Here is a 22,924-nt window from a genome sequence, read left to right on the forward strand (position 1 = left end):
AACATGGCTAATCAAATGGATTTAGGCTTAGACTTCAAGGAGATTACCTTCTAGAAGGGTAAAAAGGAATTTATATAAGTATCAACAGTGCAGAGTAGAAAGAGCCAAGTATACCATAAGAGAGGAAAATCATAGAAATAATATACTGACTGTGTTTGAACACAAAGAAAAATCATTTGCCAATGAGAAAGAAATGAGGGTTGACTCAGGGACAAACATATTTTCTCCGGGTGGGAAAGGACTTGAAGAAATGGGGGGAATGCTGTCCATTAGCAAAGGTACCCTGGTGGAAGAATGGGGACATGCCCGGGGTAGATTCTGTATTTTGGCTAGACTCCCTAGACAACTGTCGAGGGTGCAGGGCTGCCTGAGATGACAGGCACGAAATACAGATGAAAAGGTATGGTAGGGCCAGCAACAAGGTAAGGAGGATCCAGGCACCTGTTCTAACTTACCTGCCCACTGTTGGCCAGGTCATCCACAGATAGAGTGGGGTCCAAGTGCAGGGAAAGCCCGAAGTCACACAGACAGCAGGTCAGGTCGTTCTTCACGAGGATATTGGAGCTCTTGAGGTCCCTGTGCACAATGGGCATTTTGGGCCTCCCGCAAGGGGTATGATCACTGTGCAGGTGAGCAATGCCTCGAGCAAGGGAGCTGCCCAGCTTGCGCAGGTCCTCCCAGCTGATGACATGCCTCGTGAGGTACTCCTGTAGGTTGCCCTTGGCATGGAAGGCGGTGATCAGCCAATACTGCTTCCCCAGCTCTGTCTTCCGCTCTTCAGCCGTCAAGAACTGGAGTATGTTCTCATGCTTCAGGTTGATGTCTGAGAAGATGTCCTTCTCTGTCTTCCAGGAGGCATACTCCTCATAGGGGAAGATCTTGACTGCCACGGTCTCGAACTGCTCTGAGGTGTTCTGTTTCAGCTTGGCTTTGTAGACCTCAGCGAAGCGGCCCTTTCCCACCAGGGTATCCAGCTCAATGGGCAGCAGCTCCGTGTTGTGGTTGATATTGTTGGCGCAGGTAGAGCTGATGTCTGAACGGTCATCTTCCAGAATAATGGCACAGTGCTCACTGAACTCCATGAGCTTCCTTGGCTTGCTGGTCTCCCAGGATGGACTCAGCTTCTGCTGTCGGTGAACGCGGTAGCAGTAGAAGGTGATGATCACAGCTATGGCGATTCCCAGTGGCGGCAGGAGGCTGACGCCTGTCACTTGGATGATGACTAACAACAAGTCAGGGCTGCTGGTGTTATATTCTGATGTGGAAACAAAACAAAGGAGAGAGGAGTTGGGTTCTGTATGTATATTTTGTATAGAAATGGGTCCACACCTCTGGCATCTATAGCATTTAGCATCTGCATAGTTTTTGTAGACGATATATTGTGAATTTTTATTCCAGGGATGCTAATGTGTACTAGTCTGGTGCTCCTGTCTCTGGCTATCCATTCAATGTCTTATACTCTTCCCTCAAACGTCACCTTAAATGCCACTCCCTAAGGGAAGCGTTGGAAACCCTGGTGGCATAGTGGCTAAGTGCTATAGCTGCTAACCAAGAGGTCGGCAGTTTGAATCCACCAGGCGCTCCTTGGAAACTCTATGGGGCAGTTCTGCTCTGTCCTATAGGGTCGCTATGAGTCAGAGTCAACTCGACGGCAGTGGGTTTGGTTTTTTTTTTTTGGTTAAGGGAAGTGTAGGTAGAATTAGAAAAATGTCTTATTTTATATATTCTTATAGCACCCTATACTTTTTCTATGTAACAATTTAGCACAATTCCAATTAAATAACTATGATTCCACTTGCGGGTTTTCATATCTGTTTCTCCCTACTCTTCTTACTCCCAACAGACTGAGGCCTCCATGCTGGCAGGGACAGCATCTTTCTTCTTCACTATTCTAAACAGCACATGGCACACAGGAAGTCCTCAGTAAATGTGTTGAATAAATGGGTAAAGCATTTGCTGAGTGTTAACTAAGCTCAAAGCATTGTGGGAGCTTTGGGAATACAGCAAGAATGATATGGCTCCCGCCTTTTCAGAACAGTAGCTTATGAAAGTGCAGAGACTGCCATGGTTTTGCCATAGGCTGTTCTTTTCCTGGAGCCCTGGTAGCCCAGTGGTTAAAAGCTCGGTTGCTAACCAAAAGGTTAGCAGTTCATATCCACCATTAACTCCTTGGAAACCCTATGGGACATTGTACTCTGTTCACAGGGTTCCTAAGAGTCGAAATAGACTTGATAGCAAAGGGTTTGGCTCTTTTCTCGAATCCAACTTTCTCTGTTCTGATCAACATCCAGGCTTCCTTTAGACATCAGCTCTGGGCCTGCTGGTGGTGGGGAAAGAAGTCTGTGGGAAGAGTCTCTTTAGAAGTCAGTTTCCCTTATAAAAAAGAAAAAAAAAATTTTTTTTTTTTCTTTTCAATGTGAATGCAACTTACAGTTTCTTAGAATAGAAATATTTAGTTGCAACAATGGAAACACTTCTGCAAAGCTGAGTAAAGCGTTAAACAAGGAAATGCAGCTCAGTTCCTGACCCCTGTGGGTAGATGAAGAGAGTCCTTAGCACTAGAAACCAAACTACATTATCTTGTACACCAAGCTTTGATTCATGTGGTTGCCTTGGTTGGCAGCGATTAAGTAGTTTTCTTCTTGGGAAAAAGGACGTGGATGGAAATGTTTAGTGGGCAGGAGACAAGTGAAAGGTAGTTATAGCCCAGCGAGAGCCACATGCTACGCTACCTCCATTAGGCAAGAATGCCGGAATTCCATTGTTTTGTATGCCCTTCACCCTTCCTCAAAGGTACCCATTAACAAGCAGGCTTTATGGTCAAATGCTAGATCTGTTCATTAAACACATCATTATTGAGTGTCTACTATGGGCATGACACCGTCCTCAAAGAGGTTCTAATCCAGTAGAGGTGTTAAGGCATGTACGGAAATGCCTAGCAGTATAGGGCAGTCTGGGATGGGAGCTAACTGGGTGCAATCTATGCGTTGGTGGAGTGGGGAAAGCTTAGAGGAACGTGAAACACGCAGTGGCAAGGATTGCCTTTGAGGTGGTCTCTGAAGGAAGAGAAAAAGCCAGTGAGTGGAAGGAATGTCATGAATGAAGATGCAGAAGTAAGAAAGTACGATCTATCTGTAGAAGGGCAGTTCTCCCAAATGGACTGCTCTGCACAGTAGGATGGAAAAGAAAGAGATTGAGTAAGTAGCATAGAACCAGACTGAATGTCACAGAAGGGATATGCAGTTATCCAGTTGGCAGCTGGCACCTACTGTAGATCTTTTAGCAGGAAAAGGATGAGAATACAGACCAGGTGGAATGGGGATACCATAATCCCTGAAAGGGAATCACTTACTTCAATCGTATGTGATACCATAACTTAAGGAACATAATGAGAAAGGAAGCTAGTACCATGTCGACTGGGAGTGTTTAGGCTTAACGATTCACTACCTGTTCTTAAAGTAAGTTCTAAGAAGGAAACAGCAGCTCCCATTGACTATATATTCTAGATGAAAACTTTAGGTCTTAGTCTACATGATGCCACTAAAAACCGTAAAAGTAAAGCCAACACATCAGAATTTCAGCAACCAACAGGAAAACATCACCATTTAGGGGAAGCTAGAGCAATGCATCAAAAAGAATTTTAAAAAGGGATAAAATTTGGTGCCTGGCTCATGAAAACCCAAATTCTTACACAAGCTGGGAGACGTGACTGGGGATAAAGAAGAGGTGGGACTAGGGGTGGAAGTGGAGGTGAAACAACGCAATCACAGAAAGGATTGGAACTGAAAAAGGAAAGAAAAAAAAGCTTTTACAGAGAAGTATGGACTATTTCTGTAGTTCAGCAAAGTGTGAACCTGGAGAGTAAAATTAAGAGGACCGATGAAATGATATTCAGGTACGACCTCAGATCATAGGGCCCTCTCTGAAACTTCCTCTCTGTTACCTGAAGTATTTCAATCAGTATGTTTGCTTGAAGTTCCCACTGGTTTCAATCCACCATGTCCCTAACTCCATGAGCTGTGTTATAATCATAGATCTCTTTGGTTATCTGATTGTTTCTCTCAAGAGAAGGTAAGCTCTGTGCAGGTAAAGGCCAGGCCCCTTTTGATAGACCCAGCACCTGGGACAGGATGGAGCACTTTATGACACTCAAGACCTGTTGGATGTAGAAGCTGAATGAATGACTGACTTTTGTGGGAGAATATTCCTCCCATTTTTATGTTCTATAGCAGGGACTCAAAAAGTATGACCCAAGCTTCCATGGCTTGCTTTTGTATAGCCCTGAGAGGTAGGAATGGTTTTCACATTAAAAAAAAAAAATTGTTAAAGAAAAAAAAAAGGAGAACATGCAACAGGGATCATATCTGGCCCCCAGAGTTTAAAATATTTCCTCTCTGCCCCTTTATAGAAAGTTTGATGACTTCTGTTCCATAGGTATTATTTTAAAAATCTGTAATAGATTGGCAACATTTTGAAAGACTTCATTTTGGTTCAATGTGAATTTCCTTTTCACACATGGATGCAACATGATTATAACACTTACAATATTAACTGCATAATTACTTAGCTGTGTCTCCAATTCATCAAAGAGCGCAAACACCCAATAAACTTCCTTTATCACTGATAATTTTATTTTATAATTCCTGGTTATATATTAAAAAGCCTCCCGTGCTAATTTCTACTCCTTTTCAAAAACCAAAAACCAAACCCGCTGCTGTCCAGTCAATTCCGACTCATACTGACCCTATAGGACAGACTAGAACTGCCCCATAGAGTTTCCAAGGAGTGCCTTGGATTCAAACTGCCGACCTTTTGGTTAGCAGCCATAGCTCTTAACCACTATGCCACCAGGGTTTCCATTCCAGGATAAGGGAAATACAAAAAGAGAAATACCCTGAAGTTTATGTTTATGCATGGATAGAAGAAGACTCTAGAAATCCCCGGTTAAATGTCAGAAACCAAAGTTTTACTTTCCCCTCAAATTTCCTGTGATTTCTCTTTGATAACCTACATGTAAAAATTTTGAGGGGAAATTATTGAATAGCATCAGTCAATCTTGAAACTTCAAAGAGGTGATGAAAAAAACTAACAATAGCAAGCTGGCTGAAAGGAAGCTTTGGGATGTGGCTTTATCTAAACACAAGTCACCCACACCCTCCCACAGTATTAACCCTTGGGCTGCCACTCAAAAACCCAACAGTTACAGGTGCAAGCTGGGGTAGCTCCCAGCATCTCCTCTACTCAGACACCAGGACGACATGTTGCTTTTCATCAACCTCCAACTGTATGGAAACTCATAGACCAAACACTTAGTATGGACCTGGCTGTATGCTAAGTATTTTATGTAATATTTATATTTAATTGACATAAAAATACTATGAGGTAGGTACTGCTATTATTATAAACCCCATTTTATAGATAAGGAGGCTAAAGATCAGATGGTTTAAGTAACTTCCCAAGATCAAAACCTTAAACCAAAGCCAAACCAAACCCATTGCCGTGGAGTCGATTCTGACTCATATCGACCCCAGGCAATAGCAAAACTGATATTCAGTGCAAGCACTGTCTGACTGGAGAGACCCAGCTCTTACCCCTAGGCCAAAATGTGCCTAAAGTTCACATTCGTGAGAGCCAATTGAAGATGACTTTATACAATTTCTCAGTTTGATAAAGTGGTTTCTCCCTGGGGGGTAATGATTTTACAACCATCCTTGTAGAAATATTGGTATTTCTTGGATACTGAGTCAAAGGCTACCAAGGGTATGACACACGGTCTCAGGAGCCATATTGAAGAGACTCTCACTGGCCAAGATATGAAAATTTGAGCTTTAGTAAAGTTAAAAAAAAAAAAAAGCCATGAATGGAATTCAATATTTATGAAAAAAATTCAGTTTCATAATAGTAATAAATAAATAAACAAATTTATCCACTTCTCGGCATAACAGGATGTCAATTCATTATATTGAAAACTAGTATATAAGTGGAAATATCGAGCTTAGGCAAAAGGTAACTTATCTTGCCTTTTCCATAAAAACCATACTGCTGAGTAACCAAAGTATTAAAGGAAGTATCTCTTTATTCAATTAATCTAGCTAATAAATGAAAACAAATTGATAGAAATAGAGTAATGCTTTTTTACAACTCCTAATGAATTAAACAGAGCCCTGCTGGCAGAGTGGTTACGAGCTCGGCTGCTAACCAAAAGGTGGGCAGTTTGAATCCACCAGCCGCTCCTATGGGGCAGTTCTACTCTGTCCTATAGGGTTGCTATGAATGGACTTAACGGCAGTCATTTTTGTTTTGTGTTTTTTAAATGAATTAAATGGATACAGGCAATGGGCATCGATGTCGATAATATTACAAAGCAAGAGACAATCAGACACTATTACCTCCTGATGAAGGAACATAACCCTGGCTATAGATGTGCCAAAGGGATAGAACCTGAGTCTGCTGAAGCCTCTGAATCCAGCTGCCAACTTGCAGAAAGGACAGAGGACAGAGGACAGAACTGACCTGCACCATAAGCAAGCAGTCAGCAAAATCCAGACTACAGAACAATTCAGGCCAAAGGTTCTTTAACAGATGCACTGTAAGGACAACAAAGAAATGGGCTGGCACAGTAGATTAAAAGAGGCCAATAGTATATCAGTTGACTTACAGGTTTTTTTTTCTTTAATGGTATATCAAAGGAGCCCTGGCGGTGCAATGGTTAAGCACTCTGCTGCTAACTGAAGGGTCAGAGGTTTGAACCTACCAGCTGCTCCATGGTAAAAATGACTTGGCGATCGATTCCAACTCATAGTGACCCTATAGGGCAGAGTAGAACTGCCCCCATACAGTTTCCAAGGCTGTAAACCTTTATGGAAGCAGACTGCCACATTTTTCTTCCACAGAGTGGCTGGTGGGTTTGAACCACCAACTTTTTGGTTAGCAACAGAATGCTTTAACCACTGTGCCACCAGGGCTCCTCTGTAAAGACTATAGCCTAGGAAAACCTATGAGGAAGTTTTATTTTGTCATAGAGGGTCACTCTGAGTTGAAACTGACTCGACAGCACATAACAACAATAACATAGTACATCAATTTACAATATTAAGAAGACAGATAGGCAAGGCCTGGTGGTATAGTGGTTAAAACCTTGGCTGCTAACCAAAAGGTCAGTACTTCAAATCTACCAGCTGCTCACTGGAAACCCTACGGGGCAGTTCTACTCTGTCCTATAGGGTCGCTATGAGTCGGAACTGACTCGACGGCACCTAACGACAACAACCAAAGCTAAACTATGGTGTCTACAGATGCACACTTAGGTGATAAAACCATTTTAAAAACCTGAAGGAAGTGATAACTATAAAAGCTGGGAATAGTGGTCACTTTCGGAGGGAGGAATGGGGGCCGTGATGCGGTTGGGGAACATGCCAGTGCTCCTAGGGTGGCTGGCAAAGCTCTATTTTCTGCCCTGGACAGTGGTTACAAGCCCTTTATTTATGATTTTCTGTACCTGTTTTAGTTTGGAATAAAAAAAAATTTTTTTAAAGAAAAGAGAAAGATCAGAATAATAATTTAGGAGACCATGCCTTGCTCCTGGGCTAAGTATATCATTTCAGATACCCTTGGGGAAAAAGGAAAAGATGACAAGAAATGAATATTTTTTTTTTTTTCTGAGCACACGCTATATGCTAGAAACTTCAAACATTTAATCTCGTTTGATACTCCAAATTCCCCTTCCAAGTATTAATCCCATTTTTGAGGTTAAGAAATTCAGAGTTACGGGTGACCCACTCAAGAACAGCCAGCTGGCTAAGCAGCGGAGCCCGTGTTTTACCAGGTCTGAGGGGTTCCAAAGCCTGTGTCCTAGGCATTCTACCAAGCTGTCTCCCTAGCAATGAAGCCAGAGGTTTATTTAATAATTCTGAAGTTTTCCTGTGTTTCACACAGAGAGACCAGGCTTAGTCGTACATAACGAGCCATTTGCAAAGGTTAGTGTTTTTATAAATATTGTTTTAAAGACAAATGTCAAATTCTTTTTTTTTTTTTTGTCTCCCAAACATAAATGTTAGTATGCCATGAAAAAAATTCAAACTGGCAGAAAAACTCCAGGGGAAAGCCCATGGCATAACTTTGTTTGGTGTGACTGAAAAGTAAACAAGTTGTTTTATAACACACACACACCACACATACACAAAATACTAAAATCATTGTTGTTCCCAGCAGCTTTCAGATCCTTTGCTATTCCCCAATCCAACACTGGTTTCAAAAAAGAACTTAAAACTAGATTTCTGTAATTCACAACTCTAAATGAAGGTAATACTGTGAAAAACACAGTAAAGTACAGCCCACATACTAAAAAGTATGTAAGTTGACTGCGTACAGCGTCTTGATAAAAACTGTATCAGCACAGATGCATTTGATCTTGGGCTCCTGCCTTAATAATTGAAGTAGCTTGGCAATGCCTCCACTCAATAAAGCAGTTTTGTGTAAAAAATTTACCAAGGCATTAATTTACCTGGACAACAGAAATGGGTAGAATTGATCGTTTTCCTCCTACCTTGGTGTATTAGTATACTAACAAACATCACATAACAGCTAGATAGATTCTTGTGAAGCTGACAGCAACACTCTAACCACAAAGATTTTCTCACGCAACATGTTCATCTAAGGTAACAGGATATATATGCAACTGGTCAAGATCCAAAGAAGGAGCCTGTGCTAAAGGGAGATATGCTGGGGGCAGGGGGAGAACTTCCTGATTTAAGTCAATATGTTAATTACAATATTGAAAATAGCATTCATTTATTGAGCACCTACTAAATGCCAAGCAATGCATTTTACACAAGGTTATTTTGAATCCTTGCAGCCACACTACCGGCTATGTATTATTTTTCCCATTTCACAGAAATGGAAACTGGGAAAAAATAAACATAAAGCTAGCAGGGGTCAAAGCAGACAGCCTTATGTGGAAGTGAGTGGTGGGCAGAGAGTCACTGAAGAGGGCTGCTTATGGTAGCTAGCAGGAGCTCAAGGCAACATAGGGCTCAACAGGAAAATTCAGAGAAAGGAAAAGATTATAGAGCCAAAGAAAGCAGAGAGAAGGAGACAGTAGAGATAAAGCAGAAATGAGTGAGATAGAATACAAAGATACATGAGGGAGAGTTGGTACTCTACAAAGACTAACAACACACAGGCTTTTAGTGAGACTGTTAATGGGGCAAAAAGAAAAGGCCCAGAGGAGACACAATTACAGTGGTGGCAAAGACTTAAAAGATAAGAAAAATCTCATGAAATTTTTTGGTAATAAAGTTGAAAACGGAGACAACTGTGGACAAAATTCTAAAATCATATTAACTTACCAAAATCAATCCAAGAAGAACCATGAAACCTAAATAATCTTACAAGTATTAAGGAAGTTGAACGAGTAGCTTAAAATAAGGGGCCTGGTCTGTTCAAAGTCAAGGTCACGGAAAAAAATAAAACAACAAGAACAACATTAAACAACATACACACTAAAGAGGCAAAACAACCAAATACAATTTGTGGTCCTTGACTGGATCTGGAATTTATGCAACAACAACATCAACAATAAACACCTGGCTTTGAATATGGACAGACAGATAGAAAGAATGAACAAGAATGTGGTGAAGTGTTAACACATCATGAGTCAAGACAATGGATGTACAGGCGCTCATTGCATTCTTTCAGCTTTTCCAAAGGTTTAATATTTTTTCAAGGAATTTTTTTTTTGGAGGACTATTTGAAGGAATTTCATATATACTCTTCCAGACAACAGGACAAGTGTACTATGTCCCAATTCATTCTTTGAAGATAGGGCAAGCAAAACCAGACAAGAAGTTTGCGAAAAATCTCATCTGTGTACAATGATTCAAAAAACAAATCTAAATAAAATCGTAGCAAGGCAAATCCAGCAGAGGATTAAAAAATAAAAAAGAAAGCAAGACCAGATTACCAGGAAAATATGGTTTAGCAAAAACAACAACAGCAAAACTGCCAATGTCATTCCCCACATTAGTTTAAAGAAGAAAAACTGTATAATCAATCCAACAGACACAGAAAATCTACATGATAAAACTAAACATCCCAATAAGAAATATACATTAGTAATCTTCAGCAAACATTATTCCAATGGGGGAATGTTCAATGCAGTCCTCTGAAAAACAAGAAAAGGATGCCTTTGCCAACTGTAACTATTTCTATTCAATATGAATTAGATAGGGGTCCTAACCAGCACAGAAAGACAAAGTGAAGAGATCTGCCTTACAAGATAAGAAGTTTTATAAATCTATGGTAATTAAGACAATGTGGTATTGGTACAAGGATAAACACATTAGAACTGGAATCCCTACCTCACATTATACACTCAATGAATTACTTCCAGATGAATTAAGGATTTAAATATGAAAGGTGAAAACTTTAAAATCTCTAGAAGAAAGTCTAGCAGAGTATCATTTTGACTCTTTTTTAGGGAGGCTCATAAAGAAGATAAGAAAGGTATTAACCATAACAGAAGAAATAGATAAATTTGATTACAAAACTTAAGAATTTGTCAAAGACACAAGAAAGTGAAAACACAAGCTACAAAACAGGAGGTGATATTTACCATATATACAACAGACAGGAGTAAGTACCTAAATACATAAAGAACTTTAACAGATCAATAAGAAAAAAGCAAATAACCCAAAAGATAAACTGGGCAAAAACACAGTTCAAAACAGAATCCACGCAACGTGAAAGAGAGATGAAAAAGATGCTCGGTCTCACTAGTAATCGGGAAAATACAAATCAAGACCACAAGGAAATAATATCTTACACCCACATATACGTTACATACATGCTTTTGTATATTTGGAACATACACTACACATATTCTTTAGCATATTTCTAACATAATATTAAAAACAGAAAATAAAGGAAAAGTTAGCCCATGCATTAAGTTACATTTTTACCAAGGTCAGGTATATGCACACTGGGAGAAAAAAATAACAAAAGGAATTGTACAGTCAGTTTAAGCCTAATTTCACTTATAAAAAATTAAAGTATGTCCCATCCTTTAAAGTTTTAAACAATAGCCATAGAAGAAACGTACATTCAACTCGAAGTGTTTGAAACTGATTCTCTTTTATGTACTCAAACTCACTGTATTCCCTAAAGGGTCTTATTGGTTATTGGTTCTTCCTTTGCCTTAACAAGGTGATAAACAGAATCTACTTCTGTCTCATCTTGCCTGCTTCTTGGACACTTGTTCTCAATGATTCCTGGACTCCAGGTGTCACTGTGCTAGCTCAGCCATTGTATCAACAGATTCACTCACATAAGGCATATTTTCTGATGATATAATTTATATTTAAGGGATGACTTAGATATTGGGATGAAAGAGAGGTTCTCGATACTCGAAGTACTTTTGTTTTCAGTCAGCAACTACTATTTCCAAAAAGACTAACACAATGAGCGTTGTGTTAAAACAACTGACTTTGAGAGTTTTTAACCTCATTTTCCTAGACATGCTGGAATCATTTCTCTTTGCCGTGCTGGGTTTGATGACTGAGATTTTTTTTTTAATTGTACTTTAGATGAAGGTTTACAGAACAAACTAGCTTCTCATTAAACAGCTAGTACACATATTGTTTTATGACATTGGTTACCAACCCCAGGACATGTCAACACTCTCCCTTCTCAACCTTGGGTTCCCTATTACCAGCTGTCCTGTCCCCTCCTGCCTTCTAGTCCTTGCCCCAGGGCTGGTGTGCCCCTTTAGTCTCGTTTTGTTTTATGGGCCTGCCCAGCCATTGGCTGAAGGGTGAACCTCAGGAGCGACTTCACTACTGAGCTGAAAGGGTGTCCATGGGCCATGCTCTCAGGGTTTCTCCAGTCTCTGTCACGATGCCTGAGATCTAACGTCACTTTATCTCCCTTCAGTGATGTAACAGGGCATTCTGCTAAGGCAACCACAGTCACAATTCTGAAGTCCCTCCTGGTTTTGAAAGAAGACTTCTCTTTAGCATTCTGAGACAGTATTACTCAAAGCGATATGCTGTCACTCATGTGACTTCACCTCCAAACCACTCTATCTCCAGTCATGACAGTGAGCTGAGATCCAATTTTATGATTGCCTCAATGCACACACTTTCAAATGTCTTTTCCTGAAAAACTGAAAAAAAATGAAATAAAATAAAAAGCTCTAGACTTAAACCAGTAGTATTTTGCCAGACAATAGAAAGCTCAAGGAATAATCAAAATAGACCCTGAAATGTAAAATTTTACAGATGTCATTCTGTATATTTAGGGGCAATACAACTTTTTTTTTTTTTTTTGATAACTTGGGGCTCTGATTTTAGGAATGGCTTTGCTATTTCCTGACCACGTGATTTTGGGTTTCAGTTTCTTCATCTGTATAATGAAGACAACCCAGAACCAACCCTATTGGGCTGTTGTAAGGATTATAAAAATAATGTTAGACAAGCTATCAAGTATTGCACCTAGAAGACAGAAAATGTTCAATACATTTAAGTTATTATCTCATGATAAATGAAGTATCTTAACAAAAGATATTTTCATTAATAACATTTCACAAATTTCCAGACATATCCTTGACCTTGTAAAGAATCATTAAAATAAGTAAATGACCTAACCGTATGTACTCAAGCTGTTTTGTTTTTGCCTCTTTTTGCAGTGTGTCACATGATAATGCTGTTTTCTCTTTTTATCTCAGGGTAATACCTTTGGGGGTTCATCCAGCCTCAATGGCTCCAGAAAGTTTGTATTCCTTTGAGAATCTGAAATTCTGTTCCTCATTTTTCCCCCTTTCAATCAGGATTCTTTGATTACAACATTTCATAGTGGTAGCTGGGCACCATTCAGTTCTTCTGGTCTCATGGCAAAGGAGGAAGTTGTTCATGGAGGCAACCAGACAGGCAGGTAATACTGTTTTTAAAGAAACCATTTTCCCCCTTGACTACTTGAGCTGCAGGATTCTCTTTCTTGCAAAAGTGAAACAATACAACCTTATCAGATGTTAAGTTTAAGACAACATATATTGAAGGGTTTGAAGTGAAAAGCAATACGTTAGGAGGCTATGTTGTTGTTGTTAGGTGCCGTCGAGTCAGTTCTGACTCATGGCAACCCTAGGCATGATAGAACGAAACACTGCCCAGCTCTGCACCATCCTTGCAATCATTGTTATACTTGAGCTCATTGTTGCAGCCACTGTGTCAATCCATCTCGTTGAGGGTCTTCCTCTTTTCCACTGAGCCTGTACTTTGCCAAGCATGATGTCCTTCTCCAGGGACTAATCCCTCCTAATAACATGGCCAAAGGATGTAAGACGCAGTCTCACCATCCTTACTTCTAAGGAGGCTGTGGAGGCATTCAATCTGGCTGTGCTGACTAAAGGAGGTGTGTGCTTTTTTGGTTGTCTGGTTTAGTTTTGTTCATTGTTTTTCCAGAGACATAACTCAATTCAGCCATATATCGAGGAAAGTTGGAACCAGTTATTTAAAAAAAAGATTAAAAAAAGAAAAGGTACTCTTGTCTTCTAAACATTCGCTGGATATATTCCAAGTGTTGATTCAACAGGCAAAGAAAGAGTTACTGAGTGCCAGCACCGTGCCAGGCACAGTCAGACACAGTGGGATCCTTAGAGAGGAAGTCAAAGACTTCATTCGGAACAAAACAAACTGCCTCAAGAAGCCCTGGTGACATAACGGTTAGGTGGTCTGCTGCTAACCAAAAGGTTGGCAGTTCAAACCCACCCAGTGGCTCTGTGGGAGAAAGATCTAGCAATCAGTTCCCATAAAGCTTACAGCCTAGAAAAACCTTACAGGGCAGTTCTACTCTGTCACATGGGGTCACTGTAAGTCAGAATCAACTCAAAGGCACCTAACAACAGGAACAACAACAAAACAAATGGTCTCTTTATTCTATTGCCTTCCATATCCTTAACCAGCCTTCCTTCTATTCTCCCCCCACATCATACACAAAAAAGTCCCATCATAATGCATTTTATGTATTTATAAAATCTGCTTTTTCTCTGGGGATTTGAGAGTTATTGCTGATACTTTCTGCATCTTCAAAAATGTCAGTGGCATGATGAACAAAGGATGTCCTGGCACCTTGCTATTCATCCTTCAAAGCCTGTTCCCAGATCAGCATTACCGGCATCACCTGGGAACTGACGGGAAACACAGACCCTCAGCCCCGACCTAAACTTGTGGGATCAGAACCTGCATTTTTAGAAGTTCCCCAGGTGATTCTTTCACACATTAAAGTTTGAGAAGCACTGCTTTGGCAAAAACTAGAATATGTTCTTGGTACCCTGCCAAAGACAGGCTTCACTCTAACAAAGACAATTCTTGGTGGAATTGTTTGCAAAGCCCAACACAATTGTGTTTAGCACTAGCGAATGAGAAACTGGTCCATGAGAATTTTCCAGTCAATTAACTAGGAGAGGAGTGTAGAAGGAGATAGAATTCCCCATCCATCATCTCAATAGAAAGCAAACAATTAAGTGCCAGCAAACAATAACAAATCATTTTAATAAAATAACAGAGGGACAGTGAGCCAACCGGGCATGCAGGATTGAATTTGTCTTCCAGCATACTGGCGATATAGTTTGACATTCTGGGCAGATGCAAGAATTTTTTTTTCCCCCAAAATGATGCAAGAAATGTCTTCACTCTAATCCATGTAATTGTTTTATTCTAGTTGCACATATTCAAAGCTAAGCTATTCCCCCACCTCTTCCATCACATTCCACAATCCCCTTTGCATTATTTCCTTCTCGCTTCTCGTCCCAAAAGAAGGGCCGTACATATAATCGAATCTGGTGCGGCAACCTCTTAGGGAATATTCCTGTGATAAAACCTCTGGCTGAAAGTTTACAATGCAGGGATGTCACTCTATAAATCAGTCCATTCCATAATCTAATTCCAATCCGTCTATGAGGATATTATATATTAAAAAAAAAAAAAATCCTCACAACTGGACCAATGAGCAACATCATGATAAACAGAGAAAAGATTGAAGCTGTTAAGGATTTCATTTTACTTGGATCCACAATCAACAGCTGTGGAAGCAGCAGTCAAGAAATCAAAAGATGCATTGCATTGGGTAAATCTGCTGCAAAGGACCTCTTTAATGTGCTGAAGAGCAAAGATGTCACCTTGAAGACTAAGGTGCGCCTGACCCAAGCCATGGTATTTTCAACAACATCATACGCATGTAAAAGCTGGACAATGAATAAGGAAGACCGAAGAAGAATTGACGCCTTTGAATTGTGGTGTTGGCGAAGAATATTGAATATACCATGGACTGCCAAAAGAACGAACAAATCTGTCTTAGAAGAAGTACAACTAGAATGCTCCTTAGAAGCAAGGATGGCAAGACTGCGTCTTACATATTTTGGAGATGTTGTAAGGAGGGATCAGCCCCTGGAGAAGGACATCATGCTTGGCAGAGTACAGGGTCAGCAGAAAAGAAGAAGACCCTCAACGAGGTGGATTGACACAGTGGTTGCAACAATGAGCTCAAGCATAGCAACGATTGTAAGGATGGTTCAGGACCGGCCAGTGTTTCGTTCTGTTGTGCATATATATATATATTCTTTGTACTAAGTCAAATGGTCTCTCTGTCATTTCCACTTTTTGGCCCTCAAGCTACTCTCTAGGGCAAAAGACACGAAAATGATTTCTTCTTGTATAGGGTAGAAGATCTCCAACTCTTGTTAGACCCTTCACCTGTCCTCCTAAATCATTTCTTTTCCAGGATGAACATCTCTAGTTCCTTCAATCACCCTTCAAAAGACGTATTTATCAGACCCTAAAACCTGATATATTTATCAAAACCTAAAATCTACCTGCTCAGCATATAGCAGGAACCAAAAAAAAAATGCCAGGTCCTCTTTCCTAAGTAGAAATTGATCTGCTTTCTGAAACCACTCTTGCTATTCCACAGGCTTCAGTACTTGGAGAGCAGCCTGTGTGGCCACAATGTTGGCACGATTCTCACCTTCTCTTCCTACGAGTGCAGGTTAAGACCATTGCTTGTTTGTTGTGTTGTAGTTCTGCTTTGACTCTCTCGGATCACACTGGTTTCAGCATGACCTTAACTCTAAACGCCTAGGTCCTAATCACGTAAACAGGTGCCAAGCCAGCTTTGTGATAAGCTGTTCCTCTGCCATCCATCTTTGCACCTACATGCCTGACTTCATATTTATCCATTAAGTTTCATATTGCTGGCCATTTCAGGCAATTAAAACCCTCTTTCTGCTTTTAATGTGTGAGGCATCCTTCACGTTCCTCTTTGGGACATAGATTATTGCTGCTTCTGTTACTGTGACTTTAGAAGGAAGGCAACCAACAGATGCCAAGAGCCTCCATGGACAGAGCCTCAGGCCTGATACGCAGTCTTTGGAGCAGAGTTTTATTGTTTTCTACTCTGGTATGGTGCTCAGACCACTAACCATTGGTTTTGTTAGGATCCCCCATCTACCCTGATCCTTCTTCTCTTCATCTGGCTGCCTGTCTAGATTATATTTTCTACTCTGTCTAAACAAAAAAACCAAACCCACTGCTGTCTAATTGATTACACTTCATAGCTACCCTACAGGATAGGGTAGAACTGCCCCATGGGGTTTCCAAGGCCGTAATCTTTATGGAAGCAGACTGCCATATCTTTCTCCCGAGGGTTCGAACCATCAACCCTTCTGTTAGCAGCTGAGTGTTTAACCATTGTGCTACCAGGGCTCCTTCTACTCTATCTAGGGACACTTTATGTTCTCAAGAGAGTGGAAAGCATAAACACATTTCTTGAGTTATTGCAGTGTCTTCTCCAACAGGGAGACTGCTTTGGAAAAGCACATTAATTAGTCACGCTATCAATACATATCAGGTCACTGAAACACATCCTCATGTCTCTTCTGACTTTCACCGTGAACCACAGTCTTCTGAAGTTCCATGCCAGCTGGTATCTCCACCTCCTTCAAGTACGCACTGCCGGCCTCATGCTCCCTCCCTCCCTCCCTTGTCTTTGCTAAGGCAGCGCCATTCCTTAGGTCTGCACCTAAACCGTGCCACCCAGCTCTTCATTCACACTTTAAGGTTTAAAATATATTTTCCTTTAATGTGTAATTTCATCAGTCCTAAAACCTAAGACGCCTATTCCCAACGAAGGCCTCGGGTTTCATTCAGAAGTAATTGCTTGTAAATTGTAGAAAGCACACGAATGCCTCATATTAAAAAAAAAAAAAAAGATCCCCTTATTCCCCAGGGCTAGGGTAATACGGTGCTTTTCTTCTCTAACCCCAGAAGGCTGAATTACAGCTACTTCCTGTGGTTGTTGCTATTCTCTAGTTGTCACCGTCCCTTCTCAGGTTATACCAGAGACCCGATGAAAGATATAAAAATATTTGGCAGAACAAACAGTCTTGAATCAAGTGGTTCCCAGCATCGGTTGCATATTGGCATATCTTGAAGATTTAAAAAAAAAAAAAAAATCCTGATAACCAGGCTCCAGACCAATTAAATTGGAAACTGCAGGGATAAGACCCAGTTATGAGTTATTTTTAAAGCTCCTCAGGTATTTTCAATGTGCAGCCATGGTTGAGAACCAGCACTTCAGCCTGATGAAAGAAATAGGTACAGTATGTTGAACAGGACAGGGCCTGGTGAACAAAAGGAATTTTAACGACTAAAATTAGGATCAATTGTTTCTTGACATCAAAAAATAAAAACGCCTGTTGCCATTGAGTCGATTCGACTCATGGCGACCCTATATATGATATTATTGGCATTAGAACCAGCTATATCGTAATGAGACAACATGAGGTATGCCAAAATGAGAATAATAATAAAGAAAAAATGAAGGGTTTCTTTAAAGTTAATGTTAGTTTTTTTTTTTTTTTTAAATAGGGAGAAATAGCTGCTGGCAAAGTTGAAACTTTACACTATGAGCAACAGGCTGGAGTAATTTGAGGATCAGAGAAGTTTTCCAAAACCAAGCCAGCCAGATGTTCAGCTGGTGGTAAACACAGATTCCAGAGCTTGGGATGGTCAGAAATGAAAGTCATTTCATGGTGGTCAGCTAGGTCCCTGTGTGTCTTTCCACTAGAGGGACCTAGGATACTTGCAAAGTAGCAAAAAGAGTCTCTGTTGACCCTTTTCACCATCACCTACCCATGCGGGTATATGGAAGAGACTGGAGTGCGCAGGAGGAAGAAGGCAGTTCATGGATCCACCTGGGGCTCCCTAAAAGCCATCCTCAGTGGTCGCCTTGTTCTGTTGGCAACGCACACCCAGTGGGTAGAATCTGAGACAGTCTGTGTCCATACGGGATTCAACTCTGCCATGATTCACAAGAGAATGTGGTCCCAGGGTATAAACATATGCAACCAGCAACATCTGGCCTCAGTGCGTCTTTGTTTACTTTGCTGCTTAGAGGGAAAAAAAAATCTACAAAAGAGGGTTGCTTTGCTTTAAACACCTCACATACATTCTAAGCTTCGCTTGACTGAGTCACAGTGCCCTCTGGCACGCACAATCTTTATTATTTCCTTGGCCAGACACGGGCCGGATGCATGGATTGAAAGTATGCTTTCTCACCTAAACTGCTCACAGCTAAAGGCTGCTTTGGCTCTGAGTCATCACCTCAAATAACCGATCTCTTTTCCCAGGAATGAGACCAATGACTTCCATCCATAATTGTCTTCCTCTTCTAACAGCCCTGCTCAACCCTAGTTCCACACTTTCTGCCCCCTGCATTTAGACCAGAAAGTCAATCTGGTTTGTTTCTCTAAAAATGCACAGCTGGCAAGATGGCTATTTTGAGGATCAAGTGCCCAGGGCAAAGGCAGCACACCCAGGATGCCCTGGGGCTGCCAGAGCCCCATGTATTCTTCTTCAGTGAGAAATGCTAGCACTGTTCCCCAGGAAACCAGCTACCTGATGTTGGAGCAACAAACACAAAAGGAGATTCGAGAGAAAGGTGGCCAAATTTCTAAGTCTGGCCTGACTCAGAAACTAACACATGTCAACGAAGTGTGTAAGGCATGCGGTCAATACCCAGAGTGGGTCTGCTGGATGGCGGGCAGCAATGTCATGGAGGTCACTGTAGGTTCTGGGGGGAACTGCTGGCTGAGATGCTCTACTAGCAAGCTAAACACAGACAGGAAACCGAGTGTCTGATACTGTAAAAAAATAATTTGTCTTCCTGCCAGAGCTAGGCATGCAAACTAAAGAGGCTGTTTTCATTTAAAAGATAGTCCACAACAATGAAACAAGAAGGAATGAAACTTTGCGGCTAGGAGTCCTCTTCTCCCTTCTCTCTTCTCAGCTTAGAGAGTGCCTGTCACCATGCTACCTGCGTAAGCCTGCACACAGCTTGCGGCTCAGCCAGGAACACAGCGCCGGGTACAGCCCGCATCTGATGGCTGGCTTCCCTATTTAACCACCTATGTTGAACTTTGAGTCAGAAGTGGTTTCTAGAGTCGAGGTTTCTAAGCTACATGGCAATTAGATATAACAGATGCATTTACTTATTAGTTCTTGCTCCATCCCTCCCTTTCCACCCCAAAAAAGATCTGATGCAAACCTACAGATAACCCACTGCCATCGAGTCGATTCTGACTCATAGCAACCCTATAGGACAGAGTAGAACTGCCCCCATAGAGTTTCCAAGGAGTGCCTGGTTGATTTGAACTGCCGACCTCTTGGTTAGCAGCCGTAGCACTTAACCACTATGCCACCAGGGTTTCCAACCTATAGATACATAGAGTGAATAAGATAAAAACAGGAGCTGGAATCAAAATAAATGGAATGTGAATGTGGGAAAACAAGGCAAACCAGGGGTAGTATTAGTACCCAAAATGTATGCCTGTATATTTGTTCGAAGTATGACTCAGATTTGACTCTAAGCTTTTGTAACATATAATGTCGAATGGAAGAAACATAAAAAACACTAAAAACTCTATCAGGGGTCAGCATGAGGAATTGGAATACAGCCATGTTTCACCACTTACCTAGTGTCCATTGCTGTTTGGGTGCTACCATACAAGGCTGAGTAAGAAAAAAAAAACAAAAAACAAAACCAAAAACCAAACCTGTTGCCATTGAGTCAATTTTGACTCTTAGCAACCCTATAGGACAGAGTAGAACTGCCCCACAGTGTTTCCAAGGGTCAGCTAGTGGATCCCAACTGCCGACCTTTTGGTTAGCAGCTGTAGCTCTTAACCACTGCATCACCAGGGCTCCACAGAGTTGAGTAGTTAGCTGCAACAAGGACCACATGGCCTGCAAAGCCAAAAATATTTTTTATCAGGTCATTTCTCAAAAATGGATCCCTGGTGGCACAGGGGTTAAGAGCTACAGCTGCTAAGCAAAAGGTGAGCAGCTCAAATCCACCAGCTGCTTTTTGGAAACCCTATGGGGCAATTCTACTATAGGGTTGCTACGACTCAGAATCGACTCAGTGGCCATGGTTTGTTTGTTTTTTTATCAAAAATGTTTGCTGAGCCCTGCTCTGTATGCTTTTCAGGTCCACAAGGTCAGGAACAAAGAGAGCTTCACAAGGAGAACAATCCTTTTAAGAACAAGAGCTGTGAGAAATTTCTCCAGGCTTCCTGATGAAGATAACGATACAATGCACTGAACAACATCCTCAACAATGTTCTTTATGGTGAACATATCACTTTGATTCCCAGGGCTGTTGCTTATGATGGATAGTATCTCATCATAATTGGGTTGTAGGAATCTGCTGAAAGGAGGAGGATGCAGCAGGATGCTGGAACAAAGCTCCTAGTCATCTGGCTACATTCAAGACAGGCATTTGAATCTAGGAGGATGATAACAACTATTTACAGCCAAAATTTATCCAATACTTGTGCCATGCCAGGTACTGTTCTAAGTTCTCTACATGAATAAACTCATTTATCCTGATAGAATCCTATTTCAAACAGCACTATCTCCATCCCCATTTTTCAAAGGGGAAAAATGAGGTGAAGTAGTTCATCCAAGTACAAACAGCTTATGCATGGCTGAGTTCGGATTTGAACCCCGGTCACATCACTGAGGAGACCATGTTCTGAACCCCTACCATATGTTGTGTCTCAAAAGATGAATATCTTGTGGCCATCAGTACAAATATCATTCCTCTCATACACATTTCAGATAGGCCAGGAACAATGTAAGCCTGAGGTTGTACTTCTTGCCAAGGACATGCTGAGTGGTAAGTCTGGGCTGAAATTTAGGGCACGGTCATGTGGTCACAGGACTGGCCCCCTCTTATGTAATGGGAGTGTTTCCTGTAGGTGTGGACTGATAAGACACCCTCCCCCACGTCCCATACTCCTAAACACGGAAGGGAGAGGGTGTTCTGGAGAAAGACCCAAGATTCTCCCCTTCTCCTGTGACCAAAAGGTGGGGTACCAACTGTGGGATCTTGGGAAACTCATGCCACTCTCTCAGCCCAATTTCTCTGTCTGTAAAATGAAAAGTTTGGATGAGCTAATTTCATGGGTTTCATTCTTGGCATAAAGATTTTATGACTCTCTGAAGTAAGAAACATCTGAAAATGGTTAGCATAGCTAGTGCATCCACAGTAGAGTCTCAATACAGGGCAGCAATCATCATTGCTATGGTTCTAGAAGGTCCCACAGTCTGCTCATCCATTAAGGAAGAATATGGGCCCCTGGCCTTGCAACCAAATGTTTCAAAGTCTGAGACTTGAGTACAACGCTATTTCTCTTTCCTGCATGGCCATGATGCCTCTCAATTTCAAGAATAAGCAGTTCAGTCTAAGTAAGGAGGCAAGGTGGGATGGCCAGGCATCTTGTCGTCTGTGAGCCAACCTCTCTTGCTCTCTCATGGGTCATCTTCTTGCTTTCCACACACTCAACTCAGCAGATAACCATAACAAACAATTGAGGAGCAAACTGATTCAGGACAAGTCTTCTTTAATGCCATACCACTACTCCTCCAGGGCTTCCTGGGGCTACCAAACAGCTCCTTATAGATTCAGTTCAGAACAACTTTAAAATGCATTTTGAAAACATTCCAAAATGTCTTTGTGCTTTGGGAAATGTTAGCGGACAATCCCTCAGAAAATTTCCAAAACATTATGGTGGAAAACAAAGATGTTTACTGAAAACATGCCCGATCTTCTCTACATCCTGATCCACACTAGGACTAACTTTGGGGAATACATTAAAAATGCTGAAAAATACCCACATTTCACCGAGAAGTTCTAGTATATGAATGAACAAAAGAAGTATATCGAACTAAATAAATATATCAAACTATGAGTTGGACTTGCTGTTCAGTCAATTCCGACTTAGAGCAACCCATAGGAGAGAGCAGAACTGGCCCCTAGGGTTTCCAAGGCTGTAAATCTTTCAGAAGCAGACTGCCATATCTTACTCCTGCGGAGTGGCTGATGGGTTTGAACCACTGACCTTTCATCAGCAGCCAAGCACTTAACCACTGCGCCACCAGGGCTCCTTTAAATAAGTATCTCATTTTATGACCAGGCTTAAGACCCAATTTATTCGATTAGCTCAGCCAGTCAGTAGCATGAAGTTAACAAGGCCCACATCTCTGGTTCTATCCCAGCCTGGGCTAGTTTACACCGGTGTTTCTCACACTTCAATGTGCAAACAAATCACTGTGGACTGTGTTACTGCTCTGTGAACACTCTGAGCAGGAAGGGCCTCATTCACAAGGGGCATATTCCTGGGCATAGAGCATTCTCTTTACTCATACACAAAAAAATTCACTTCCATTGAGTCAATTCCGACTCATAGAGACCCTACCGGACAGAGTAGATCTACCCCACAGGGTTTCCAAAGAGCAGCTGGTGGATTCAAACTGTCGACCTTTTGGTTAGCAGCCATGCTCTTAACCCCTGAGCTACCAGCACTTCTCTTTAC

The 22,924-nt window shown here is 41.3% G+C and overlaps 1 protein-coding gene across 3 annotated transcripts in view; it reads right to left on the reverse strand.

The window, feature by feature from the left end:
- Nucleotides 1-22,924, reverse strand: part of TGFBR2 (transforming growth factor beta receptor 2) — a 98,281-nt gene that overhangs the window by 21,820 nt on the left and 53,537 nt on the right. For all 3 annotated transcript variants that reach the window (XM_049870677.1, XM_049870674.1, XM_049870675.1), the window contains one exon: nt 456-1,255. In XM_049870677.1, coding sequence (XP_049726634.1) covers nt 456-1,255 — 800 coding nt within the window. The remainder of the gene's footprint in view (nt 1-455; nt 1,256-22,924) is intronic.

Source organism: Elephas maximus, chromosome 27 (assembly GCF_024166365.1).
Source record: "Elephas maximus indicus isolate mEleMax1 chromosome 27, mEleMax1 primary haplotype, whole genome shotgun sequence".
NCBI classification, from domain to species: domain Eukaryota; kingdom Metazoa; phylum Chordata; class Mammalia; order Proboscidea; family Elephantidae; genus Elephas; species Elephas maximus.